This window comes from Cebus imitator, unplaced genomic scaffold (genome assembly GCF_001604975.1).
Source record: "Cebus imitator isolate Cc_AM_T3 unplaced genomic scaffold, Cebus_imitator-1.0 Scaffold281, whole genome shotgun sequence".
NCBI lineage: Eukaryota > Metazoa > Chordata > Mammalia > Primates > Cebidae > Cebus > Cebus imitator.
The window spans coordinates 2,875,955-2,903,564 of record NW_016107596.1 but is presented as its reverse complement, the minus strand read 5'-3'; the positions used below and the strand labels follow the sequence as shown (position 1 = coordinate 2,903,564).

The following is a 27,610-nucleotide window of genomic DNA, read 5'->3' as shown; positions in this document are numbered from 1 at the left end:
CTATGTCAGACAGACTGTTCCCAGAGCAAATGAGGATAAGGCCATGGGAGGGGGGACCATAGGATGATAGAGAATTAGGACTAAGCACAGTGGCCCATGCCTGTAATCCTAGCAATTTGAAAGGTTGAGGCAGGTGGATTACTTGAGGCCAAGAGTTCAAGACCAGCCTGCCCAACATGGCAAAACCCTGTCTCTACTAAAAATACAAAAAACTAGCCAGGCATAGTGGTGCACAACTATAATCCCAGCTACTCAGAAGGCTGAGGCGCAAGAATCACTTGAACCTGGGAGGCGGAAGTTGCAGTGAGCCAAGATTGCACCATCCTGGGTGACAAAGTGATACTATCTCAAAAGAAAAAAGGCCTGGCGCTGTGGTTCATGCCTGTAATCCCAGCACTTTGGGAAGCCAAGGCAGGCTTGGATCACCTTAGGTCGGGAGTTCGGGACCAGCCTGGCCAACATGGTGAAACCCGTCTCTACTGAAAATACCAAAATTAGCCTGGTGTGGTGGCACACAGCTGTAATTCCAGCTACTCAGGAGGCTGAGGTGGGAGAATTGTTTGAACTTGGAAGGCAGAGATTGGACTGACCCGAGATTGTGCCAGTGCACTCTACCCTGGGTGGCAGAGTGAGACTCCCATCTCAAAAAAAAAGAATTGAGTTGCGAGGGCCTAGCAAAAGTGGAGCTCCCTGGGATATAGACTTTGACCTTGACAAAGTCATTATCAATCTGCTTCCTTATCTCTCTTTTTATGAAATGAAAACAATAATTATCACCTGTCTCACAAGGTAGGGTTAGAAGGATTAAATATGAAAGTGCTCTGTGAAGTGTGAAACAGATAAACTACATAGCTGAAATGTATCATGATATTTATTCAATTACACAGCACATACTTCATGATATCCACGCTAGGCTTGGAGAAACATAAAGAATAAGAGTTTTTATCCTTTCATGAACTCAAAAGCTAGAGGGTATATTTAGGATAATGGGTAGGATGCAGCCTTCAGTCAATGAACCTAAAGACTGGCATAGAATTGGCCAAAAGCAGGCTGGGGTTAGGCTACTGAAAGGTGGTCTAGATTGAGTTACAGGGGGACAATAACAATCTCAAGATGCCTTGACCTGCTAGATGTGCCCCAAACTTTTTTTCCAGTGTGTGTGTTACCAAGGTGCGGGCTGAAGCAGTTCAAATGCTCCATGAGGGGGAGGAAGCTGTGGGATGATGGGGAGGGTTCCCACAAAGATGGAGCCTCGTCAGCCTTTCTCCAGCACCGGAAACCACAGGAAACCAGGTCAGTGCATGGGGCCCACTCCCTCTGCTCCAGGGTTCAGCTATGAGTTCTGGGGCTTCCTGATCAGGCTGTAGTGACTAGTAGGTCCTTGAAGCTAGAGGCCCCTTTGGCGTGGAGCCCTTTGCCTAGAAGAGCTGGACCTGGCTCATGGGTAGAGAGAGCTTGGTTATAGTCCTGAGAGTTAACCAGGTGGGAAGCAAGATACGTATGGGGTTCACATGCATCCTAGAGTGCTTTTTTTTCTCCCCTCTCTAAATGATGCCTCAGACACCTCTGTATCTCTAGCACCCAGAGATCTGTTAATTCTCTAAGTAAAGGGGTTAAGCTCATGTCCGTGGGAGACAAGTTTAGGAGTGTGCTGATGGGTGGGTCAAATCTGCAGTGTGTTTCAGGAGTAGGAGGGGCTAAGAAATGGGTGAGCTCCCCAACTTGATGCTAGCTCCTTTCCTGTTACTTCTCAGCCACAGCAGGAGCCCCTTGTCTTTCAGGTGGGGGCAGTAGGGTTTTGGGGGGCACCAGCTTCCTTCAGTCCTTCCACTTGGAGGAGAAGGAATGTGGCCTGGCTGGGTGGTTAGGATCGAGGAGGAGCTTTCCGGCAGGGCGGGGTCAGGGCGGGGCTAGGGCAGGCTCAGGCAAGGGCTCCTGCTGGTTTTGTGTTCTTTGCTGCTGCACAGCAAGGCCCTGCCACCTACCTTCAGGCCATGCAGCCATGTTCCAGGAGCCTTAACTGCATAGAAGCCCATGGGGCGCTCCAGACCAGCAGCCCTGCTCCTGCCTCTCCTCCTGATATTCATTGACCTCTCTGACTCTGCTGGGATTGGCTGTCCCCACCTGCCCCGCTGGAACACCCGGGGTCCTCTGGCCTCACACATGGTAAGGTGCTGCTGCCAGGTAGGGACACCTGCCTGGCACAGCCATAAAGCTCTCTGCTCCCCTGCCTGCCCTGTGCTACCTCCCTAGTCCCTGTGTTACCTCCCCAGTCCCTGTGCTACCTCCCCAGTCCCTGTGCTCTGGTGACAGCTTTGGTGTATCCTCTACATAGTCCCAAAGGGGTAGCCAAGGTCCTTTGTGCTGAAGGCCTGGACGGGGTGGAGCTGGGAAGAAAAGAGCTAGAGGGTATGGGCTATTAGCTATGGGGCTTAGAATTCGCTGATTTGAGGCAAAGAACCCAGGAATGCTTCTTTTGGGAGTCCCTCCTAATAAAAGCTCTTTCCTTTCTTTTCCTTGCTGGGCCCTTTGCCTCAGGATGACAGTTTCACTGGTGAGTCGCATTTCCTGCCCCATTGCTCCTCCCCATGCCCACTGTTTTTCCAGATGCCCAGCAAGCCCTCCGTTCTAATTTTTGGTTCCCAACCTAGGAAGTAGCACAATATCAAGAAAAAAGTTTGGAATCATGACAAGCCTGGATTCTCATTGCTGTTCTGCCAGACTCCCATGTGGCCTCAGACTGTGCACCTACCCCCTCCACTGAACTTCAGTTTCTGAGGGGCATAGTAGAAATGATTGTACACTGAAATGTAGTGTTGCTTCTGATCTGTAGGGAGGATTAGATGAGAGACATGGGTAAATCTCCAGGCAACTCTGTAAATGTTGCTTCCTCCCCTGGTCCCTCACTTCTATCAGTAATACAACAATAATTCTGTTTTATGGTATGTTCTACTTCACAAGACATTTTCCCATGCACTATTTTGATTTTTATAACAGACCTGCTTTATGAATGAGGAATTTGACCCTTAGACAGGTCCTGTAACCCCCAAAGTCACACTTCCAGGATGTAAGTAACAGAGCTTGGCCTCAAATCCAGCTTGTCTGAGGTAGGAGGAACCTTCTTAGACCCTATCATTTGCTTTCCTTTCCATCTTTCCCAGGAAGTTCTGCCCATATCCCTTGCCACACCTGGTGGGCCTGCTTCTCCACAAAGCGTTGGTGTGCACGAGTCTGGCACTGTTCCCGCTGTTTGTGCCAGCATCTACTGTCAGGTCACTCAGGTATGAGAAACAGCCCCTTGGACCGTTCTCAGTGAAGAGATGAATTGGGGACATTCTGAGGGGCCACCTAGGCTGAGGCAAGTGGGACTTACTAGAACAGATATTTTTCTTGTTTTAACCTCAAAAGGGACTTGGATCATCCTAAAATAGCATGCTATGACGGATATTCACAAGTGCAGTCGTACAATTTTGTGAAGATATTAATTTTTTTCAGCTGAGATTCTTGGAATTAAAAGTTATGAATTTACTGTTATTACCTTCTATTTGTAAAGCAGGATCTTCTTTCTTATTCAACTCTATATTTTAATTGCTCAGCTCAGTGCCTGGTACATACTAAATGCCCTTGCATTCTTAAGAATTGGCAGTTTCTGGGCCAGGAACAGTGGCTCACGCCTGTAATCCCAGCACTTTGGGAGGCTAAGGCAGGCAGATCACCTGGTTCAAGACCAGCCTAGCCAATGTGATGAAACCCCATCTCTACTTAAAAATACAAAAAAATTATCAGGGCGTGGTGGCAGGCACCTATAATCCCAGATGCTTGGGAGGCTGAGGCAGGAGAATCGCTTGAACCCTGGAGGCAGAGGTTGCAGTGAGCCGAGATTATCTGATTGCACTCCAGCCTGGGCAACAAGAGTGAAACTCTGTCTCAAAAAAAAAAAAAAGAAAAAAAAGAATTGGCAGTTTCTGGGCTGGGTGTGGTGGTTCACGGCTGTAATCCCAGCACCCAGGGAGGCCAAGGTGGGTAGATCGCTTGAGTCCAGGAGTTTGAGACCAGTCTGGCCAACATTGCAAAACCCTATCTCTACAGAAAAATACAAAAATTAGCTGGATGTGGCAGTGCACACCTGTAGACCCAGCTACTTGGGAGGCTGAGGTGGGAGGATTACCTGAACCCAGGAGGCAGAGGTTGCAGTAAGCCAAGATAGTGCCACTGCACTCCAGCCTGGATGACAGAGTGAGACCCTGTGTCAAAAAAAAACCCAAAAAACAAAAGAATGGGCAGTTTCTAATTTTTCTCATTGTTTGCTGTTAGAAGTAATGCTATAGGGCTGGGCACTGTGGCTCATGCCTGGTAATACCAGCACTTTGAGAGGCCAAGGTGGGCAGATCACCTGAGGTCAGGAGTAGGAATTTGAGATCAGGCTGGCTAACATGGTGAAACCCCATCTCTACTAAAAATACAAAAATTAGCCAGGCATGGTGGCGCATGCCTATAATCCCAACTACTTGGGAGGCTGAGGCAGGGGAATTCCTTGAACCTGGGAGGTGGAGGTTGAAATGAGCCGAGATCGCACCATTGCACTCCAGCCTGGGCAACAGAGCGAGACTCTGTTTAAAAAAAAAAAAAAAAGAGAGAAAGAAATAATGCCACAGGCCAGGCGTGGTAGCTCACACCTGTAATTCCAATGCTTTTGGGAGGTCAAGGCAGGGATATTACTTGAGTCCAGGAGTTCAAAACCAGCCTGGGCAACATAGTGACACCCTATCTCTATGAAAAAACTGCTTTTTAAAAATTAGCCATGCATGGTGATGCTTGCCTGTACTCCCAGCTACTTAGGGAGGCCAAGATGGGAGGATCACTTGAGCCCAGGAGTTTGAAACCACCCTGGACAACATAGTTAGACCCTGTCTCAACAACAACAACAAATTTAACTAGCTGGGTGTGCTGGCACATGCCTGTAGTCCCAGCTACTTAGGAGGCTGAGGTGAGAGGATTGCTTAAGCCCAAGAGTTCAAGACTGCAGTGAGCAATGATTGTGCCACTGCACTCCAGCCTGTGTGACAGAACAAAACTCTGTCTCAAAAAGAAAGAAAGAAAGAAAGAAAGAAAGAAAGAAAGAAAGAAAGAAAGAAAGAGAAAAAAATGCTAAAATGAATATCTTTGTATATATCGTTTTTTCTATACTTAAGAAATTAATCCTTTCTTGATAGCGTCATAATTTTCAAGACTAAGGAACTTGATACCCTTATCCTCCTTGATTTAAAATGACTTACTATCTAACACTGGGCCACATCTCCAGGTAGGGCAGGGGTAATGGGGGCTTAATAGTAAATATGTCTCTCTGCCCCCCACACAGGTCTTCAGCGGGGCTTCTTCGGCCTCCTGGTGCAGAAATCCAAAAAGCCTTCCACATTCAAGTTCTGTAGGAAACACAAGATCCCAGCACCTGTTCAGGTACTCTCCTTGTCAGTTCCAGCCCTACCCAATGCCCCACAGACCTTTGCTTTCTGGCTTCTCATTCAGTTCTCCAGCCATGTGAGAGAGTATAGAGATAAAGTATTCTGTCTATTACACAGCTAGGGAAACTGTGGCCAAAAGAGTTTAAGCAACTTGCCTGCGGTACCTTGGGTTCCAGAGGCAGAAACAGAAACCAGGTTTCCCAATTCCTGGCCTGAGACCAACCTTGTTCTCTGCCTTTAGAGGAAGCTGCTTCTTAGTCGTCGCCTGTCTGAGAAGAGCCATCACATTTCCATCCCCTCCCCAGATATCTCCCACAAGGGATTTCGCTCTAAAAGGACCCAACCTTCAGATCCAGAGGCATGGAAAAGTCTTCCTAGATTGGACTCACAAAGGCACAGAGGTGGGAACAGGGTGGAACAGGAGATGGGTTCAGCCGAGTGGTACTGATGCTAAGGTCAAGAGATAAGGCCACTGAGTCCTTCTTCTCCCCAGGGCCCGAGTTCTCCTTTGATTTGCTGTATGAGGCCCGGGCTATTCGGGTGACTATACCTTCAGGCCCTGAGGTCAGTGTGCGTCTTTGTCACCAGTGGGCACTGCAGTGTGAAGAGCTGAGCAGTCCCTATGATGTCCAGGTATGGCATGTCATCCCCCTATAAAAAGCCTGATCACACAGTGCTAGCAAGAGAGGCCACCCATTGTACAAATGGGGAAATTGAGGCCCAGAAAGGGAAGGTAAACTGTCCAAGACCTCCTTACAAGCTAAAGGCTCTATCATTAAGACTTCTTTGGACCTGGCATGGTGGCTTACACCTGTGGTCCCAGCACTTTGGGAGGCCAAGGCAGGAGGATTGCTTGAAGCCAGGAGTACAAGACCAGCTTGGCAACATAGTGAAATCCTGCTGCTACATTAAAAAAAAAATTAAAAGAAAGACTTCCTTGGACTAGACAGAAAAGGCAGAGGGCCTTGTCACCTGTAACAAAAGGAAAGGGAGGCAGAGACCTAGAGCAGCCATGAATGACCATAAATGAGCAGAGAAATTAGTATGGTATTTATCCCCAGTGAGAGGCTCCTCAGTGTGACTCGGGTATTAAGAAGCCTTTTCTTGAGCTTCAAGTTAGTGACAAGTAAGAAAAAGGAAATGTAATTAAAAATTTAAGGCCAAGCACGGTGGCTCATGCCTGTAATCCCAGCACTTTGGGAGGCTGAGGTGGGTAGATCACAAGGTCAAGAGATTGAGACCATCCTGGTCAACACAGTGAAACCCCACCTCTACTAAAAATACAAAAATTAGCTGGGCATGGTGGTGCACACCTATAGTCTCAGCCACTTGGGAGGCTGAGGCAGGAGAATCGTTTGAACCCACAACGCAGAGGTTGCAGTGAACCAGGATGGCGCTACTGCACTCCAGCCTGATGACAGAGCAAGACTCCATCTCAAAAAAAAAAAAAAAAAATTTTTTTTGAAAAGGCTTTTGAGTTCCCCAAAGAGGCTGTTACCCCCAGAGAACATAACAAAATGGTCACATCTGTCTTGGTACCCTTCCATCTCCTTCCCTTTGTTCCTGTCTCTCATAGAATGAGATGTTCCCCATTCTCCCAATCTGGGCCCTAACATCCCACCTCAACCTCCCTTTGTCATGAATGCCATTGTATACAGTTGGTACCATTTGCAAGGACTGCTGCTGTAACCCTGAGCCCTCAGCTCTCTACATTTTTATAACAGTGAGGATACTTCATAAGGTCACTGTGATGCTAGCAAGGAGTTAATTGATTTAATGCTTCTAGCACCCACCACACTCCTTGGCATATAGTAGGGCCTCAATAAAGGAATGTATTCCAGTCTCCTTCCCCCCAGCTCCACCTAGAGCACCTAGAGCTAATGGTTAGATTACTAAGCAGAGAATCTTTGAGAGGAGATTTCTTAGTATGAGTGTCTCATATAAGAGGGAAAATCCAGTGTGTTTTGACCAAGATCCCAGCTCCCTCCTGCCCTATCTATGTGCTATGCTCTTTCTCAGGCATCTTTTGTCTTCCTTTGGTGCTTCATCCACAGAAAATCGTGTCTGGGGGCCACACTGTAGAACTGTCTTATGAATTCCTTCTGCCCTGTCTGTGCATAGAGGTGAGCAAAGGAAAAGGTGTGGGCTGTCCATGGCTCTGCTCCTAGGCCCCCAAGGTAGTACAGTTGGTCAAGCATATCTCTAGTAAGTCAGGTTTTAAAGGACTGGGTGTTAACTGGCATGCTTAGGAAGACTGGCGCTAGCTTGGCTGTGAGCCACACACTGGGTCAGAGGTGGAAGGATCCTGCTGAACATTGGACCTTCTTAGGGTGATTCCAACCTCAGCCCCATCCAAACCCAGCTTTCCCTCCCCAGACCTGGCCTCAGCCCACAGAGCCAGAATAGACAGCTGTCATCGCTGTGTGTTCTGAGGAGCTAAGGAAGGAATGTGTGCATGGCCACTGCAAGGTTCTATATGTCCCCAAAAGTCTTGTCCCCTCTAAGCCTCTGTGGCAGTCCTCCTTCTCTCTTTACAAGTCTAAGGAACATAGCAGAACGTTTTCTTTGGACTAGACAGAAAAGGCAAGGGAGATTGTCACCTGGGAGACCTAAGGGAGGGTGCTGGCAGAGACCTAGAGCCATGAGCAATTGCCAGGGTGGACAGCAGGTGGGCATTTGGGTATTCCAGAGTCAGGAGCCGACACAGAGCACTGGGTACCTCGGTGATGGCTGAGAGTGGAGGTCAGAGAAGGCCAAAGCTGAGAAATGTGACTTCAGAATTTCCCTCTTTCTGGGGATAGTTCTCTTTAGGAGGAAGAGGAGTCAGCCCCTCACTTGCTGATCTCTCTCCTATGTTCTGCAGTTCCTCCCCACCCTTGTCCCCACCCCACATTGCCCACCCTGTTCAGTACCTAGCCTGCTCCAGCAGCTTGTTTCACAATAAGGTAAAGCCAGAATGAGTTTTATGTCTAAGCAAGATTAGAAAAGCCTTTCCTCTGACCCTTCCCACCTGCTCCCCTGTTCCCCTAGGCATCCTACCTGCAAGAGGACACTGTGAGGCGCAAAAGATGTCCCTTCCAGAGCTGGCCAGAAGCCTGTGAGTGTGGCTGACATGCACCCTTGTGCATGTACACACCCTCTGTCTCTGTCTCCTACACACACACACATAAACACCCTTCACACCTGTGTTGGTGGAAGCCCCAGAAGGTATGCAGGTACTTTCCCTGGAGTCAGTGGGAGAAGAGGGCTGCCAAGTCTACCAGTCAGCTTGCCAATAGATCAGAGAGTGCTGAGCACTGCAGCACTGTAAGAAGTTTAGAAATATGAGGCCTAGGAGATTCTGGTGTCCTAAGAGGATGGGCCAGAAGACCCAGTTCCCATCCCAGTTCTGTCAGTTGTTCTCTGAGCCTCACTTTCCTCATCTAAAATCTTAATACCTGCTCTGCCTTCAAAGTGTTTGTGAAGCTTGAGTTAAATATTACATGTGAAAGTGGCCATTGATGTCTGAAGTGCTGTGTTCAAGTTGTTTTTCTCGAGGAGAGGCAGGACACTCAGACACAAGTGACCGCACAAAGCAGCTTACAAAACTTACAGGGCAGGGTTATAAATAAGGATTAGGCTGTAGGACAATAACTCAGGAAAGGGAGAAGCCTAAAAAGGGCCATCGTAAGCAGAGAAGGCCTCTTAGGGGAAGTAAGTGGCACCTGAGCTGGGGTCAGAAAAAGAGCAGGATTTGGAAACAGAGAGATAGGAGGGGAAGGCATTCCTGGTTCTGAGAGAATCCTAATCAGATTTCGAGTTTGGGGAGAAACAAGGAACTGGCCAGAATGTAGGCCTGGGAAGAAGAGGAGAGAGACAGCTGGATAGAAAGATAATGAGGCTGGGCTCAGTGGCTCACACCTGTAATCCCAGCACTTTGGGAGGCTGAGGCGGGCAGATCATCTTAGGTCAGGAGTTTGAGACCACCCTGGCCAACATGGTGAAATCCCATCTCTACTAAAAATAGCAAAAAATTAGCTAGGTGTGGTAGTGCATGCCTGTAGTCCCAGCTACTTGGGGGGCCGAGACAGGAGAATCGCTTGAGCTCAGGAGGCGGAGGTTGCAGTGAGCTGAGATTAGGCAACTGCACTCCAGCCTGGGCAACAGAGTGAGAATCTGTCTCAAAAACAAAAAAAACAAAACAAAACAAAAACAGAAAGATAATGAAAGGGGGCTGGGCATGGTGGCTCACACCTGTAATCCCAGCACTTTGGGAGGCTGAGGCAGGTGGGTCACGAGGTCAGGAGTTCAAAACCAGCCTGGCCAACATGGTGAAACCCCTTCTCTAAAATTACAAAAATTAGCTGGGCTTGGTGGAACATGCCTGTAATCCCAGATACTAAGGCATAAGAATTGCTTGAACCTGGGAGGCAGAGGTTGCTGTGAGCCTAGATCGGACCACTGCACTCCAGCCCGGGTGACAGAATGAGACTCTGTCTCAAAAAAAGAAAAGAAAAAGAAAGTTAATGAAAGGGGTGCTCATTGCTTGAATACCTGTTCAGGCCAGGAATAGTGCTGGTTACTTTTGCAAACATCATCTCCTGCTGACCCCAGGATGTGGGTGGCAGGGTGGGGCTGAAGCAGGGCTGACCCTCACCCACTGACCCTGACACCTTCCTAGATGGCTCAGACTTCTGGAAGTCAGTGCATTTCACTGACCACAGCCAGCACACTCAGATGGTCATGGCCCTGACACTCCGCTGCCCACTGAAGCTGGAAGCTGCCCTCTGCCAGAGGCACGACTGGCATACTGTTTGCAAAGACCTCCCGAATGCCACGGCTCAAGAGTCAGAGGGGGTGAGGATGCCCCTCACCCCCCACAGGACTAGGGCGGGCAGGGCTGGGGCCAGGGATTTTCTCCCTGACAAATTCTCCTCTCCTCCTGCAGTGGTATGTTTTGGAGAAGGTGGACCTGCACCCCCAGCTCTGCTTCAAGGTATAACCATGGCTGAGAAAAGATGTGGGGGTACTAGGTACTGCCTGGACTTGCTAACCTGTGCTTCCTGTATTTCTCAGTTCTCTTTTGGAAACAGCAGCCATGTCGAATGCCCCCACCAGACTGGTGAGCCTACAAGGGACCTCTGCCAGGAGCTCCTGCCCCATTTCATCCTTACCCAACTGTGACCAAGCTAAACCCTAGCCCAGTCTTGAATTCATCACCTGAAGCCCAGCTCCTATCAACCTTCCCCACTCCGCCCCAAACAGGGTCTCTCACATCCTGGAATGTGAGCATGGATACCCAAGCCCAGCAGCTGATCCTTCACTTCTCCTCAAGAACACATGCCACCTTCAGTGCTGTCTGGAGCCATGAAGACTTGGGGCAGGATACTTTGGTGCCCCCTGTGTACACTGTCAGCCAGGTATGGCCTCGCCCTTACTAGGTCCTATTGCTCAGAGCACAGCTCCCAATTTCCTTATCACCTCATTGAGATAGACCCTGGAAAGGTAGAAACAAACAAATCCCTGACTCCTACCATCTGGTTACTTTATTTACATGATCAGCCTTCGTTCAGCTGACTTGCTGACAGTTAGTCAGCAAGGGGGGTCCTCAAGGGAACAGTTTCTAATCCTTTCAGTTTCTGAATTTACAGGAATAACAGAGGCAAGGGACTGGCCCTCCCACATTCAGGTGTTCTCTAACCCAGGGGTCCCCAATCCCTGAGCCGCAGACCAGTACCTGTCTGTGGCTTGTGAGAAACTGGGCTACACAGCAGGAGGTGAGTGGAGGGTGAGCCGGCATTACTGCCTGAGCTCCGCATCCTGTCAGATCAGTGGCTGCATCCGATTCTCATAGGAGCACAAACCCTACTGTGAACTGCACATGCAAGGGATCTAGGTTGCAAGCTACTTAAGAGAATCTAATGCCTGATGATCTGAGGTGGTTTCATCCTGAAACCATCCCCCGCCACCCCTGATCCCAATCCCTTCAACCTGTATAAAAATTTTCTTCCATGAAACCAATCCCTGGTGCCAAAAATGTCAGGGACCACTACTGTAGCCTACCCAAACAACATTTTATATTGATGCCTTCCCTTGAACCCAGATGTCCACTACCACTACTCTTCTGCCTCCATGAGGCACCTGTGCAGATGTTCTCCATCCCAGGAGGCAGAGCCCAAGCAGCTGACAGGCTCTTTGCACAATCCTGTAAACTATTGTCAGATTTCACCTGTTTCGTGGACTAGGCGCAGTTTATCAGACTATCTATTCCAAGTGTCTAATATAAAAACCACAGTGAAATACACCCTCAATACCACAGCACCAAGCTGACTAAGCATGACTAGCTCTTTCCAGTTCTTTCTTAAATGCTCACTTGCAACTTATTCATTTGTTTTACATTGTATGAGCGCTCCCAAGCAGTCAGGTGATAGCAACACAATATGTAAGACTAAGTCATGCTTAAGATGACCAGGTGCAGTGTCTCACTCCTGTAGTCCCAGCTGAGGCGGGAGAACTGTGTGAGGCCAGGAGTTTGAGGCTGCACTGAGCTATGATCATCCCCCTGTACTCCAGCCTGAGTGACAGCATGAGACTCTGACTCTTAAAAAAAAAAAAAAGAAAAAAAAAAGTTTGTAATTAAAATTCTATCCAATTCAGGATGCATTGTGCCCACCCTGTAGCAGGCTCTTGGAGATACAAGTATATAGCAGTTAAGGAGCTCACAGATTAATAATAGCTGTTACCAATAAAAAAAATACATTGTGTTTATTTAAAAAGACATTCATGTGCCTATACCCATCTGATGCTTTCAATAACCCAGTAAAATAAAGATTACTATCCCCCATATAAAAATGAGGAAAGTACTCAGGCGCAGTGGTTCACACCTGTAATTCCAGCATTTTGGGAGGCTGAGGTAGGCAGATCACCTGAGGTCAGGAGTTTGAGACCAGCCTGGCCAACATGGCATAACCCCATTCTACTAAAAAGTACAAAAATTAACATGGTGGCATGGTGGCATGCACCAGTAATTGCAGCTATTCAGAAGGCTGAGGCAGGAGAATAGCTTGAACTGGGGAGATGGAAGTTGCAGTGAGCTGAGATTGCACCACTGCACTCCAGCCTTAGCTACTGAGCAAAACTCTGTCTCAAAAATAAATAAATTAAAATGAGGAAAGTGAAGCTTAGGAAAGAGAGGTAACCTGGCTCCCTGCAAAGACCACATAGCTAGGGACTACAAAGGCAATAGCTAAGCCTGAACCCAGGTCTCCTGAACCCTAAAACTTATTCTTTTTTTTTTTTTTTGAGACAGAATTTCACTCTTGTTGCCTAGGCTGGAGTGCAATGGTGTGATCTTGACTCACTGCAACCTCTGCCTCCCAGGCTCAAGTGATTCTCCTGCCTCAGCCTCCCAAGTAGCTGGGATTATAGGCATACGCCATCACACCTGGCTAATTTTGTATTTTTAGTAGAGACAGGGTTTCTCCATGCTGGTCAGGCTGGTCTTGAACTCCCGACCTCAGGTGATCCGCCTGCCTCAGCCTCCCAAAGTGCTGGGATTACAGGCATGAGCCACTGTGCCCAGCAAAACTTAACATTCTTTTCAATGATACCTTGTGATACCTCTTCAGCTGTGCAGGAGAGTAAAGTGAGGCAGCAGATAAATTAGCCTCCCTGGTTTGTGAGCCACTAGAGGACAGAGACAACGTCTATACCTGCCTTTTTTCCTCAGGGCTTGGCACAGAGGACACACTCAGAGTCTTTCTGTTGACAAGTGCTTGACTGCAGCAGGAGCTGAGCTCTGGGAAAGATCAGTGGGAGCCAGAGTGGCTGGGGAAGCCTTTTTGTCAGAGGTGGCACTTGGCCTAAGTGTCGTAGGATGGTGGGGTTGGGGTGTGGTAGGGAAGAACAGCAGGGGGAAAGACTTAGGCCGGACAGGGCCAGATCTGCCTCCCTGGGGACAGCCTTTCTGCTCTTTGTTTCTACAGGCCCAGGGCTCAAGCCCAGTGACACTAGACCTCATCATTCCCTTCCTGAGGCCAGGGCGCTGTGTCCTGGTAAGAAAACCTACCCTCACTCTACATACAGAGCCCTGGCTTCTACTCCCCTGGTGGCACCCACCCATGGAAAATCCATTCTGCAAAAATGTTTGGTTTGACCGCCACAGTGTTTAAAATCGAAATTGCTTACCACTATTTACCCTGACTATTACTAATATTACCACTATTACGCATATATAAAAAAAGCTGGATTTCTGGCTTCTGTTGAAAAATCCAAAAGCCTGGTGCTGTGTGTCCACATTCTGGCACGGTGACAATGCCTGGAGCTCAGTGCCATCTGATTATTTCAGTCAGGGCCTGTGCTCTCCAGGTCCTCACAGCAGCCTTGGTCAACTTTGAGTTTACTTTTCGAGTTTGGCCCCTGTCACACTTGAGTTTGCCACCCTTGACCTGTTCTGTGCCAGGCCAGGAGCTGGAGCAGACACAAACCTACCCCAGAAGAATTCCGTAGCCAGTGCAACTCCCCTCTCCCCCAGCTCCATGCTTCACTCAGCTCCTCTGGGAGGAGAAGTTGCCTGACTCACAGGGGTGTGGGGCTCTGTGCCCTTAGGTGTGGCGATCAGATGTACAGTTTGCCTGGAAGCACCTCTTGTGTCCGGATGGTAAGTTCTTGGGGAGAGGGAGATAAGAGGGAGGTTGGGCACTGAGGAACTGGGTGGGCCTCACCCTACTTGACTCAGTCTCTAACAGACACCTGGGGCTCTTGATCCTGGCACTGCTGGCGCTCCTCGCCCTACTGGGTGTTGTTCTGGCCCTCACCTGCCGGCGCCCACAGTCAGGTAAGCTCACCGAAGTCAGACCTGCCGAGCTCCGAGGCTAGCTGTTCCCTCACCCTCCCCTGTCTGAGCTTTCTGCACTGCACCCAGTCGCTGTTACCCAAGCAGGGAGCCTCTGGTACCCAAGTGGGCAGGAATGGTTAAGGTAGGGCAAAGGGCCCAGTGAGCCGATTGTCACTGTACGGAGTCTTTGGACAAAAGGCTAGTGGGGCAGAAATCCAGCCTGTGCTGTACTTATCCAGCCTGGAGCCCTGGCCCTCTCTTTGGAAGGGACGTTTTTATCTAATTAGCCCAGGGGTACCCTATAGTCTAGGGCTGCTTTGTGTACCAACCCCCAGAACAAATAAGGGGTGAAGGCGAGAGGCGAGTACCCTACGGTAGCCTGAGAGACTGGGGAGGAGAAGGCTGAGCTGTCCCTCAGCTCACACCCCTTCATCTGTTGCTCCCCGCCACCAGGCCAGGGCCCAACACGGCCAGTGCTGCTCCTGCACGCGGCGGACTCTGAGGCTCAGCGGCGCCTGGTGGGAGCGCTGGCTGAACTGCTGCGGGCAGCGCTGGGCGGCGGGCGCAACGTGATCGTGGACCTGTGGGAGGGGAGGCACGTGGCGCGCGTGGGCTCGCTGCCGTGGCTCTGGGCGGCGCGGGAGCGCGTGGCGCGGGAGCAGGGCACGGTGCTATTGCTGTGGAGCAGCGCCGCCCTCCGCCCCGCCAGCTACCCCAACCCCGGCACCGCGCCCTTGCTCGCCCTGCTCCACGCTGCCCCACGCCCGCTGCTGCTGCTCGCTTACTTCAGTCGCCTCTGCGCCAAGGGTGACATCCCCAAGCCGCTGCGCGCTCTACCGCGCTACCGCCTGCTGCGCGACCTGCCGCGCCTTCTGCGGGCGCTGGACGCGCAGCCTTCCGCGGAATCCACCAGCTGGGGACTCCTCGGAGCGCGGCAGCGCTGGCGGAGCCGCCTAGAGCTGTGCAGCCAGCTCGAACGAGAGGTCGCCCAACTCGCAGACCTAGGTTGAGCAGAGCTCCACCGCAGTCCCGGGTGTCTACGGCCACAACGTAACGGGAACCCCTGAATGAACCTTCGACCCTGGAATCCTTGGGTACCCCAGGGACGACTGGCCTTAAAGCCTTATTCCCTGCCTCCCAGGCCGGAAGTCCCAGCCCAGTCCCCACGCATGTCCCTCTTCCTCCTCATACTTTCCCTTGACAGAAAGCTCCTTTAATCCCTGTTCTGATAGGGGAGGGCAGGCTTCCCACTTCCTCTCCAGAACTCCAGAAAGAGCAGTGTGCTTATGCTCCAGTCCAGGCTGGAGAGGTTGGACCCGGGGTAGGGGAGGCAGGAGCCATGTCAGTTCTGAAGGCGGGGGGGGGGGGGGGGGGGGGGCGGTGAGAAAAAACCTCCTTGGGGGCCAGAGAATCCTTTTCCCACACTGAGGCTCTGCCCAGAGGGAGCAAGGACTCCGGACCTAGGAAAAGAGGCTTTTGGCTCTGGGTGGTCAAGACAATGGGAACTGGTGATGGGGTGGGTGGGTGCTGGTGGGGGACTAAGATCCGAAAAGATGAATAAAGATAAACATGACAAACTGGAAAACACAATGTGCCTCTCTATTGGGGCTGGGATCCACAGGAGCCTGCCTGTATGTGTCAGTTTGTGGGTGCAAATCCTCAGTATCCACACTGCATGGCATTTATCACATTCTTTCAAGCAATGCCTCCAAAAGCAAAGGAGAATGGGGCAATCTCCTTGATCCCTCCAGTGATTCTTCCAAAAGGAGAGAGGAAAACAGAGGCTTTGCCAGGTGGTATGTCCATTGTCACACAACTGGCCCACAGCAACAGCACAGATGGGACCCCTGTGTGCCAGGCCCTGGGTCCTGGCTTCCTTCTAGCCCCATACCACATTTGAGCCTAGGCCAGGCAGTGGTGAAAAGCCCACTTTCTGGTGCCCTTTTGGCTGTGCTTTTAGAGCTTCTGTCCCACAAAGGGTCACTGAGGCCCAAGGAGTGTGTGAGGGGACCGAGGATGCCTAGTAAGGGGATATCTAGTGGGCCCAGGACCCCAGGACTGTGTCCTCCTTAGGGCTCCTGGGGTGAGTAAGAGCTCCCTTACTCAGCCATGATGCATTCACTGCCTTCTTCAGGGGCCCCTCCCACCCAGGTGTCAGCAGAGGGGGAGGAGAGCCAAAAAAGGAGGAGGTGTGGGCACCACCCTAGTCCAAGGCTGCTGGCTCCCATGCTTGGTGTTGGTGGGAGGGACAGAGAGGGGCGGGAACAGCCGGTTGCCTGACGGGAGCCAAAACGAAAGCACTCCAGGCTGGAAGTAGGACGAGAGTCGACTCCCAGGAGAGGGAGTGCACAAACTCTCCAGCTCGGCCCCCACTGCCTCCTTTGGAGGCTGGGGAAGGATTCCAGCCCCTGCCACACACAGACACGGGCTGACTGGGGTCAGGGGTCAGGTGTCTGCCCCCCTTGGGGGGGCAGCACAGGACCTCAGGCCCGTGTGCCGCCTGGAACCTGGAAGATGCCTGTACCCTGGTTTTTGCTGTCCTTGGCACTGGGCCGAAGCCCCATGGTCCTTCCTCTGGAGAGGCTTGTGGGGCCTCAGGACGCTACTCACTGCTCACCGGTGAGTCTGGAACCCTAAGGAGATGGGGGAAGGCCCAGAATTCAGTTTTTGGCTCAGCAAAGTCCTAGCCTGGCTCCTGTCACTGCTGCCACTGCCAGAACTGCCCTGTCTGGTCTGTCTGGTGCTGATGGGAGAAGAGAAGAATGGGGAAGGGGCAAGACCTGGGTCTGTCTTCTTCTGGGAGGGTCTGGGAAAACAGAATTCCAGAAAAAGTGGAGGTCTCAGGCAGAGAACAGTGCCTAGATGTGGGGGCACAAACTCTGACTCTCCTTTCCTCCTTCCCAGGGCCTCTCCTGCCACCTCTGGGGTAAGTATCCCTACTTTTAAAAAGATTTTCCAAGGCTGGCTGAAAGGAGTAGAGCTGTCTCAGGCCCATGGCAACAGCCCAGGAGAGCCAAGTTCCTTGGCTCTCCTGGTTATGTCAGGTGCCACCAAGTTTCTGGGCTCGGAACAGCTTCAGCTGAGTTGTCCCAGGCCCACCTCAGCCCAGGAGAGCCAAGTTCCTTGGCTTTCTGGGTATGTTAGGTGCCACCAAATTCTGGGCTCAGAACAGCTTCAGCTCCCATCCACCCCTCCACATACAGACAATGACATACTCTGCCTGCCTGGGGACATCGTGCCTGCTCTGGGCCCTGTGCTGGTGCCTACACACCTGCAGACAGAGCTGGTGCTGAGGTGCGGCAAGGAGACCGACTGTGACCTCTGTGTGCGTGTCGCTGTCCACTTGGCTGTGCATGGTGAGCAAGTCATCCTGTGACAGTGCACGTGCACATGTGAGCATGTCTGGGGTGGGCATGAGGGCCAGGGGATCTCTCGGGCAGTGCTGGGCATCCTCCTGGAGGACACGGGGAGAAGGATCCCCAGGCCAAAGTGGTCTCCCCAGCCCCTGCTTCCCAGCACTGGGCTTTCTAGAAGGAAGCCAGTGCCAAAGCCAGTCCAGAGCAGGGGGTCTCACCTGGGGTTTTGCTCTTGCGTCCTTCTAGGTCACTGGGAAGAGCATGAAGATGAGAAAAAGTTTGGAGGAGCAGCTGACCCAGGGCTTGAGAAGCCTAGGAATGGTGAGGAGAACTTGGCTGGCCCAACTGCTCCGTGCCAAGGCCTGGCCTGCTGCTCCTAGGCCTGACTGATCCCTGCCCTGTTGCCCACAGCCTCGCTCCAGGCCCAAGTCGTGCTCTCCTTCCAGGCCTACCCTACTGCCCGCTGCGTCCTGCTGGAGGTGCAAGTGCCTGCTGCCCTTGTGCAGTTTGGTCAGTCTGTGGTATGCAAAATAATAATAACCACCTTCTAAACCTAAAATCTATAAAACACTTTCACATGCATTATCTCTTTGAGGATTACAAAAGAATTAAATTTATTGAACCCCCTCAGTACCAGGCCTTACAGCCAGTATTTTATAGGTATCAACTTATTTAGTTATCTTTTTCAAAACAGCCATGTGAGGTAGGACTATTCTTTTGATTCTGATCAGTGCTGTGGGCAAGCCCCTTCAGCCTGATATGCCTCAATTTTTATGTCTGTAAAATGGGGATAAGAATAGTCCTACTTCATATGCTTGACTGTGAGAAAACACCAAGCAGTTTTCCAGGGTACTGCTACTATTTCACCCTCTCCCGAGCAGTGGATGGGAGTTGCAGTTTCTTCCCATCTTTGCCAACACTCAGTGATGCAATTTTATTTTATTTTTAAATTAAATATATTTGAATTATATATATATGGGACCCTTCATGAATTTGCATGTCATCCTCAGGCAGGGGCTGTGCTAATCTTTTCTGTATTGTTCCAGTTGTAGTATATGTGGTGCCAAAACAAGCATAGGTGTTATAATTGTAACAATTTTACTGCATATGTGCTGTTTTATCATTGTGGCTTTAATTTGTACCTCCCAATGACTGATGAAGTTGAGCACTTTTTTCATATGCTTATTGGCTGTTAGTGTAACTTCCTTGTGAAATATCTCTTAAATTTTTGGGGAGGGCCACATTAAAAAAATAGTCCCACCTCACATGGGTGTTGTGAGAATTAAATAAGTTGAGGCCTGTAAAACACCGGCTGTAATGCCTGGCACTGAAGGGTTTCAATAAATGTAATTACTTTGTAATCCTCAAAACTACTTGAACTAGGCATTATTATGATCCTCATTTCCCAGATAGAGAAAGTGAGGTTTGGAGAGAGGAGGTCTGTGGGCTGGATGCACTTCCCTGTACTCTTGGACCAAAAGAACAGTCCTGCCATATATACCATGGTGTACATACCATGGTGCAAGTACCATGATGCAGGGTGTTGGGGCTTCTCCCTGCCTCAGGAGGCTACATGTACTTGGAAGATCTATTTCCAACGGGGTCAAATCATTCAAACCCTTTGGCGTCCCCTCCAACCTCCAGCTCCCAGCTGATATCTTTTTATCTAGAGAATTGTAGACTGGGAGAACATCTGCTTGGCCCATGTCACAAGCAGTTGTGAGGACCACTGAGGCACTGGGTCAAGTGTGAGAACCACTTCTGTGGGGAGGGGTGTGCCACGTTGCATTGGGGTGTCTCATCTCCTTGGCTTTGGCCAGGTGATTAGCACAGCAGGGTTGGGGCAGGGATTTAAATGGCTAGGACCTTTTCCCACCCTGGCAACCCTCTTACTGAGGACATGTGCTTTAGAATTGAGGCCCCTTGAAGGAAAGGTGAATGGTAGATTCCAGCCTATACAGTATAAATACAGTCATTGGTTGGGAAAGAAGGACAGTGAGCAGAGTGGTCCCTGCAGATGATCCACAGCCCTTGGCCTGGATTCTGAGCCCTGCACCACCAGCCTTCCCCACCGTCTCCTCACAGGGCTCTGTAGTATATGACTGCTTCGAGGCTGCCCTAGGGAGTGAGGTGCAAATCTGGTCCTATACTCAGCCCAGGTACGAGAAGAAACTCAACCTCACACAGCAGCTGCCTGGTAAGTGGACCCCAAGTCCTGGCCCCCTAGCCTCTGTCCCCTCTGGCTACTCCCTTGCTGCTTTCACCCTCTTCTAGCTCCATCCACACTCAGGCAGGGGTCTGAACTCATATCCTTGCCAGAGTCAGTCCCTCAGGCTTTCTCTCCCTGGGTGATGTGGCTTTCCAGCCCCTAGGGAAGGCGTTCTGAGCATCAGACAGATGTGGGTGGTATCTAGGGGATGGGGAGCCCTTCCTAATTCCCCTCTGGGAGCCAGATTGCCCTTCGTCTTTCCTTGGCCCCCAGCCCCACCGGAGGCTCTTCTGTGATCTCTCCCCAGACTGCAGGGGGCTCGAAGTCCGGAACAGCATCCGGAGCTGCTGGGGTAGGGGATAGGGCAAGTGGGCTGGGAGGAGGGAGGGGCAGGGTCTGGAGTGTGAGGGAACCTTGGAGTCCATTTCAGATATGGGCTGCCACATCTCAGAAGCTCACAGAACACAATCATTCATTCATTGATATCACATTAATTGCAGTAGCTGCTACTCTGTGCTAAGCACTGGAAATAGATGAATCTTGGGTCAGGCTCAGTGGCTTCTATCTGTAATCCCAACACTTTGGGAGGCTGAGGTGGGAGGATCGTTGAGCTCAAAAGTTCAAGACCAGCCTGGGCAACGTGGCAAAACCCCATCTCTACCAAAAATACAAAAATTAATTGGGCAGTGGTAGTGTGCATCTGTGGTCCCAGCTACTCGGGAGGCTGAGGCAGGAGAATTGCTTGAGCCTGGGAGATAGAGGCTGCAATGAGCTGAGATTGCTACACTGCGCTCCAGCCTGGGTGACAGAGCAAAACTCTGTCACAAAAAAAACAAAAGCAAAAACAAACAAAACAAATAAAAAACTTGAAATAAAAGCTAAGAAATTTAGGGTCTGACCTTTTTCCCATGTGCTATTTGGATTTTGTTTGGGTTTTGCATTTTCTTTTTTATTGTGTATAACATAACATACATACATAAAAGTATGTAAAGTGTACTAATTTTCATGTCCAGTTCAATTCATTTTTATATATGTATATACTTGCATAACTTGCACCCAGATCAATATATAAATACTGTGGTGTTTTCTGAACTATTAAATTTTTTCCACTTCATTTTCTTTTTGGCTTCTTAAAATTAAACTTAGTCTGCCTTTTTGGCAACTCATTAGAGACTACTCAACACCACAGTTTTAAAAATACAGATATATATCATACATTTCATTTCTTCCTTCTTTCAGTAGACATTGATTCATTTATTCAACAGATATTTATTGTGTAATTTCTGTGTACCAGGCAAATCCCTGGACACTGGAAATATTAAGTAATCAATAAATCAAGATAACAAAAATCCCACCCTCATGGAGCTGGGTGTCAGGGTGAGGGTGGGGGTGAGGAAGGACACGACAAACACATGGAAATGTGAATAATGCAGTAAGTTAGACAGTGATTAGAGATAAGGAGAAAGTTTGCGGAAGGGGGAGAGGTAGGTTGGGAGTTGCAGAAGTCAAGGATGGCCTCATTCTGGTGAGCAGAGACCTTAAAGAGGTGCCATGTATCTGAGGGAAGAGGATTCCATGCAGAGAGAATAGCCAGTGCAAAGGGCCTGGGGTGGAAGTGTGTCAGGGGTATTTAAGAAATAGTATGGAGGTCCTTAATAACTCTGCAGCAAGTTAAGGACACAAATGCCATACGCTGTGCGTGGTGGCTCATGCCCGCAATCCCAGCACTTTGGGAGACTGAGGTAGGAGGATCGCTTGAGGTCAGGAGTTCGAGACCAGCCTGGCCAACATGGCAAAACCCCATCTCTAATAAAAATACAAAAGTTAGCTGGGCACACCTGTAATCCCAGGTACTCGGGTGGCTGAGGCAAGAGAATTGCTTGAACCTAGGTGGTGGAGGTTGCAGTGAGCTGAGATCATGTCATTGCACTCCAGCCTGGGCAACAGAGCCAGATGCTCTCTCAAAAAAAAAAAAAAAGAAAAGAAAAGAAAAGAAAAAGGACACAAGTGGCAAAAGGTGAGGTCAGAGAGGTCACAGTTCTGACCAGAAGAAAAGGACTTGTTTTAAAGAGGTTACAAGATCTTTCTGACTGCAGAGGTAGAAGCAGGGAGAAGAGCTGTCCTCAGACCACATACTGGGGCCTCCTTCTGGCTTGGCTCTGGGCAGCTACTAGGGGCAAAGTCTGGTTTGAGATGAGGACACAGGCTCTGCCCTCCAAGAGCCTTCCAGTCTAAACAGTTTGAAGGAAACTCCAAAGGATCAGTTGGGTATGCAGAAGAGGTGAGGAAGTCTAAGCTGTGCTGTATTTGCCTCTTCCACCAGCCCTGCCCTGGCTCAACGTGTCTGCAGATGGTGACAATGCGCGCCTGGTCCTGAATGTCTCCGAGGAGCAGCACTTCAGCCTCTTCCTGTACTGGAAGCAGGTCCAGGGTCCCCCAAAACCCTGGTGGCAAAAAAACCTGGTGAGGCCACCCCCTTCCCAAGTCCATTCCCACTATAGGCTGATGCCCATGCAACGGACGCACTGCCTTATCAAAGAGGACTCATACCAAGCAAGGGAACGCTGGTGGGGGAACTTCTGCCTTCCTGGTTTCCTTGACCTTGGCCTCCTCCTCTTCCTCATCTTCTCCAACTTCCTTCCTTTTGCTTGTTCCACAGACTGGACCACAGATCATTACCTTGAACCACACAGACCTGGTTCCCTGCCTCTGTATTCAGGTAGGAGCAGAGTCCAGCTGGGTGATAGAAGAGGAATGGGAAGATGATGATGGGGGTGACCCCTGCCTTCCTGGTCTCACCATTCTTCAAACCCTTCATTGAGGTGGAGACTGTGGCTCCTTGGGGTGGCTGGTCCTCCCTTGACCCTTGCTGTCCTATGCCTTCTGTCTGTTACATTCCCAGAATCCTCTCCCTGATCTTCCACATAACTCCTATTTAAACTTCAGGCCCCATTCAAATGTCATCTTCTCCTTGAGGCTTTTCCCTACTCCTCCAGTTCTGTCTTTGTGTTCCCCTGTGGGGCAGAGCATGTGCTATAAACAGAACAGATCCTCCCACCTTGGCCTCCCAAGTGCTGGGATTACAGGTGCGAGCTACCGTGCCCAGCCCTGTTTTCATTTTTTAATGTTTTGTGGAGATGGGCCACCACACCCAGCTCAATCACCTCCTTTCTTATTTGGGCATCTTCTTGTATACAACAGATGCTCAATAAATATTATGAAATGAGTGATTTACTAATTTACATACATATTTTATCCTTACTACAAGTGTGAGTTTGTGATTTCCTTAAAGGCAAGCAAAGTATATCTAATTCAAATGTAATAACTTTGCAAGAGCCTTGCACAGTGCCTGGCATATACTGCCTACTCATTGTTTTGTTTTGCTTTGTTTTTAAACAAGGTAACAGTATGAGGGTCCTCACTGTTGAATGGTGAATGAATGAATCTTACTGCCTAGCACAGCCATAGGACACAGCAGATGCTCATGAGATGTTTGCTGTGATTTAAATGTCCTCGTTGCCAAACACAATGGCTGCCACACAGTAGGTGTTTCTAATTAAAGGTTTGATGAATAAATTAATATATTATCTCTAGTGCTTAGCACAGAGCTATGCACATAATAAAAACGTCTCTTAAAGGTCTGTTGAAAGAATGAATGAATGTGTCCTTAGAATCTAGCACATTCCCCGGCACATAGTAGGTGCTCACAAAGTGATTGTGGAATGAATTCAAATTAATTATCCACTGGGCATGGTGGTTCATGCCTGTAATCCCAGCACTTTGGGAGGCCAAGGGGGGCAGATCACGAGATCAGGAGTTCGAGACCAGCCTGGCCAAGATAGTGAAACCCTGTTTCTACTAAAAATATAAAAATCAGCCCAGCATGGTGGCTCGGGCCTGTAGTCCCAGCTACTCAGGAGGCTGAGGCAGGAGAATTGCTTGAACTCAGGAGGTAGAGGTTGTGATGAGCTGAGATCAGGCCACTGCACTCCAGCCTGGGCAACAGAGCAAGACTCCCTCTCAAAAAAAAAAAAAAAAAAATTATCCAAGGTCCCTTGTGCCTGTCATACTGGTAAGACACATGGTAGGCACTCGTTAAAAGTTTGTTGAATTAAGACATTGCCAGTGTCTGCCATTATGTTTGCTGGAAGAAAGGATGTGAACATCTCCAGGTTTTGTAAAAGGCAAGAAGACCTGGTAAGTGCTTGCAAAATATCCGCTGAATGACTGTGTCCCCAGTGTCTAGCAGAGGGCCGGGCACGTGCCCATGGAGAGGTGGCTAGGTGGAACTGACCTGAGCAGACACCCGTTTCCTTTCCAGGTGTGGCCTCTGGAACTTGACTCCTTTAGGACTAACATCTGCCCCTTCAGGGAGGGTGAGCTGACTGGCCTGGGGCTGGGGTTGGGGCTGTGTGATCGATGGGTGCCTGGTGTGCAGTGACTGCGCCCTTTCCTTGCAGACCCACGTGCACATCGGAACCTCTGGCGTGCCGCCCGGCTGCGACTGCTGACTCTGCAGAGCTGGCGACTGGAGGCACTGTGCCCACTGCCCGCTGAAGCGGCACTGTGTTGGCAGGCTCCAGGTGGGGACCCTTGCCAGCCACTGGTCCCGCCGCTTTCCTGGGAGAATATCACTGTGAACGTAAGCGAAGCAGAGGGTGGGTCCCATGGTGAAGGGAGAGCGGGGAACTGGGGTCTCCCTTTTGTGATCTCACCCATTTCTCTCTTTCCACAGAAGGTTCTCGAGTTCCCATTGCTAGAAGGCCACCCTAACCTCTGTGTTCAGGTCAGAAAGGGGTGCACAGCATTAGGCTGGGGGCTGGACGTGGGCAGACCCCCAGCCAAAGGTGTCTTTGTTCTTGGGCTGTTAAAGCATAGTGGTTGCCAGCTTCCCCTTTGGGAGTTCCACTGTTTACTTTAGCAGTGTGTGGAACCCTGGGCAAGTCACTTCACCTCTCTAAACTTCAGTCTCCTCATCTGTTTAATGCAGATGATAATACAGTAACTGCCTCATCGAGTGGTTGTGATGATGAAATAAGAGAAGTGCTTCCCCTTAGGAACTGGTACAGACTAAATGCTCAATAAATTTAGCCACTTTTATTATTGCTATCAGTATGCTATTTCCATTTATGTAGAATGGGTTGCTCTACAATTTCAAAGGGTGATTATAAGAATATTCACTCATTCAAGATTTTTTGAGCAGCACGAGTAACTGTTTTAGGCACTTGTGATAGATCCTAATGTCCCTACTGTCATAGAACTTATCTTGTAATGGAGAAAGGCAGCCAGTAGACATTGTAAATAAATTATATAATATCTTAAAATTGCATACAAATACTATGGAAAAGGGATAAGGGAGGATTGGGGTTGCAATTTTTAGCACGGTGGTCAGGTGAGAAGGAAATCTCTTTGAGAAGGTTAGATGAGAGAGGAACTATGCTTTATAAGACATGAAAAGAGCTTTAGGGTCACAAGACCCTTTAGCACAGAGAAAGATGAAGTGACTCCTAATCACCCAGGCTTGAACCCATATCTGCCTAAGGTCAGGTCAAGTGTAGATTCCCAACCCAACAGGCCTCCTGTTGCCTGCACTGTTCTGGTCTTTCTGGCCTTGGCTTTTGCTTTTCTTAGTGGCCCTAACCATGGTCTCTTCCCAGCAGGTGAACAGCTGGGAGAAGCTGCAGCTGCAAGAGTGCTTGTGGGCTGGTGAGTGGGGCCTGGGGTGGCTGAGGCAGGGCCACTTCCTAGGGGTGGTCACGGCATGGGAGGTGGGAAAGTGGCCAATCCCAGCAAGGTTGGGTCTTGGTCAGAGTGGCCCCTCACCCCTTCCAGACTCCCTGGGGCCTCTCAATGATGATGTGCTACTGTTGGAGACAAGAGGCCCCCAGAACAACAGATCCCTCTGTGCCTTGGAACCCAGTGGCTGTACTTCACTGCCCAGCAGAGCCTCCACGGTAAGGACTGAGTGACCCTCCTCCACAGATCTCTACAGATGTATCTCACACCTGGCCTAAATTTTTGCTCAATCCACCCTGTGCTTGTCTCTGGAAACATGGGGGTGACTCAAACCTGGGCCCTATTCAGTGGCATCATCAAAGTCTCCCAGTCGCCTCTACCCCATTCTACCCAGCTGTAGCCTGGTAGGTGCTGCCCTAAGGGTGCTGCCTCCAGGTAACAGTGCCCCCATCCTTTGGCTTGGCAGATGGCAGCTCGCCTTGGAGAGTACTTACTACAAGACCTGCAGTCAGGCCAGTGTCTGCAGGTGAGCAGGTAGCAGAAGGGCCCTACCTCAGTGCCTAAGGGCCTCAGGCCTAAAACGAGCACTCATCTACTATCTATTTAGGTTTATTTTATGTTCAGCCCTGGGAGAGTTAAGAGTAGAAGAAGCATAGTTCCTATCTCCAAGGAGCACACTATTAGCTAGACACCCGTAAACAGATAACCATACCTATGGGTGCTAAGTTTTGGGTTCCAGGGAGAGCTTCTGGGAAGAATTTCTTCCTATAAGCCAGGTTTGGCATGGAAGAAGTCATAGCCTAGGCAGTGGGCACAGCATAAGCAAAGGCAGAGCAGCTGCAGGAACCATAGGCGGGAGATATGCATAGTTGATGATGGGAATTTGGAGATCAGGCCACCAGAGCTTGGTGAATGCAGAACACCCAACTGGTGCCCTGGATTTGGTTCTGTTTGTATCTTATAGCTGTGGAATGATGACCTGGGAGCGCTATGGGCCTGCCCCATGGACAAATGTGAGTATTGTAAGAACTGCCTTTCCTTTCTGTACCAGGAGCAGGGATCTTGACAGGGACCACTCCTGGGTGCAGCACATGCAATGGCCTTGTCCTTCCCTGAGATCAGATAAACCAGAGGGTCATTCCTTCATTCACTCAAAAAATATGATGAGAGCTTGCAGGGATCCCAGGAGCACGAATAAATAAATAAATAAAATCTCTGCCCACAACCCTTAGCAGACTAGCAAGACATGAGCCAGTCACTTCATTTAAAGTGTGAGCTACTGAAGCACCACCATGTGTTCAGCGCTGTAAATGCATACAATGCAGACCTGACCTGGGAGGGGTGAGGGGCTCAGGGGGAAGGTTGCAGCAGAACTCTGAAAACTGAGCTAGGGGAAGGGAGTAGAGATGCATTTTTGTGAAGACTGTGGGGTACTTTTTTTTTTTTGAGACAGTCTCCCTTTGTCACCTGACTGGAGTGCAGTGGCACGATCTCGGCTAACTGCAATCTCTGCCTCAACTGTGGGGTACTTTTTTGAGAAACTCCAAGATGGCCAATGTGGCTAGAGGGTCTTGGACAATGTGGCAGGTTTCTGTCATGAGGTAAGGATGCAGGAGCCATGTTGGGAATTTGGATCTTACGTTAAGAGAAGCAGGAGCTATGATCAAATTTCTATTTTTAAAAGATTTCTGAGGCTGCCATGTGGTGAATCAACTGGAGGCTAAAAAAGACAGGGCTGGGACACCAGGCAGGAGGCTGTTGCAGACACCCAGGACAGCAAGATCAAGGACCCAGCAACCCTAGCTTAGGAGAGAATATGAGCTGACATTTTAGCACTTAAGATGCTCAGCATTGTGTTGTGCTTTATATGTATTAATATATTTAGTCTTCACACCAACCCTGTGACGTAGGTACAACGTTACAGAGGAGAAAACTGAGGCAGAGGGTGACGTTACTTATTCAAAGACCCCTAAACAAATGGCGCTATATTCATCCACTGGCTCTGACACTGTGCTGTGGATTTTGCACAAAT

The 27,610-nt window shown here is 49.8% G+C and overlaps 2 protein-coding genes and 1 non-coding gene across 13 annotated transcripts in view; 2 read left to right on the top strand and 1 right to left on the bottom strand.

Annotated features, from left to right (window-relative positions):
• Positions 1–711: 711 nt before the first annotated feature.
• IL17RE (interleukin 17 receptor E) lies at positions 712–15,856 on the top strand. The gene is made up of 17 exons (XM_037728858.1): positions 712–1,293; positions 1,968–2,166; positions 2,539–2,554; positions 3,162–3,281; positions 5,360–5,457; positions 5,704–5,863; positions 5,956–6,095; positions 7,517–7,585; positions 8,493–8,559; positions 10,123–10,298; positions 10,390–10,437; positions 10,518–10,563; positions 10,707–10,861; positions 13,427–13,495; positions 14,049–14,100; positions 14,179–14,277; positions 14,731–15,856. The coding sequence occupies exons 2-17, from the start codon at positions 2,035–2,037 to the stop codon at positions 15,285–15,287; spliced, it is 2,004 nt and encodes a 667-aa protein (XP_037584786.1). The 5' UTR covers positions 712–1,293; positions 1,968–2,034; the 3' UTR covers positions 15,288–15,856.
• Positions 15,850–27,610, top strand: part of IL17RC (interleukin 17 receptor C) — a 13,162-nt gene continuing 1,401 nt past the window's right edge. For 2 of the 11 annotated variants that reach the window (XM_017501513.2, XM_017501517.2), the window contains exons 1-16: positions 15,850–16,896; positions 17,182–17,203; positions 17,481–17,633; positions 17,880–17,954; positions 18,045–18,154; positions 19,719–19,830; positions 20,150–20,194; positions 22,166–22,305; positions 22,502–22,561; positions 24,164–24,218; positions 24,303–24,484; positions 24,578–24,628; positions 25,503–25,548; positions 25,675–25,796; positions 26,045–26,104; positions 26,543–26,591. In XM_017501513.2, the coding sequence (XP_017357002.1) occupies positions 16,792–16,896; positions 17,182–17,203; positions 17,481–17,633; positions 17,880–17,954; positions 18,045–18,154; positions 19,719–19,830; positions 20,150–20,194; positions 22,166–22,305; positions 22,502–22,561; positions 24,164–24,218; positions 24,303–24,484; positions 24,578–24,628; positions 25,503–25,548; positions 25,675–25,796; positions 26,045–26,104; positions 26,543–26,591 (1,387 nt within the window). In that variant the 5' untranslated portion in view covers positions 15,850–16,791. Of the gene's footprint in view, positions 16,897–17,181; positions 17,204–17,480; positions 17,634–17,879; positions 17,955–18,044; positions 18,155–19,718; positions 19,831–20,149; positions 20,195–22,165; positions 22,306–22,501; positions 22,562–24,163; positions 24,219–24,302; positions 24,485–24,577; positions 24,629–25,499; positions 25,549–25,674; positions 25,797–26,044; positions 26,105–26,542; positions 26,592–27,610 lie in introns of all 11 variants that reach the window. The other 9 variants (XM_017501512.2, XM_017501516.2, XM_017501519.2 and 6 more) reach the window with 7 other exon arrangements.
• Positions 18,603–18,705, bottom strand: LOC119467362. The gene has a single exon (XR_005195907.1). It is a non-coding gene; the product is annotated as a U6 spliceosomal RNA (small nuclear RNA).

Bases quoted from the DNA above. Each gene is read 5' to 3' on its own strand.
- IL17RE (XM_037728858.1), top strand. From the start codon at position 2,035: ATGGGGCGCTCCAGACCAGCAGCCCTGCTCCTGCCTCTCCTCCTGATA. The intron at 10,438-10,517 runs GTATAACCATGG...TGTATTTCTCAG, and splicing joins ACCCCCAGCTCTGCTTCAAG to TTCTCTTTTGGAAACAGCAG. The intron at 10,564-10,706 runs GTGAGCCTACAA...CGCCCCAAACAG, and splicing joins CGAATGCCCCCACCAGACTG to GGTCTCTCACATCCTGGAAT.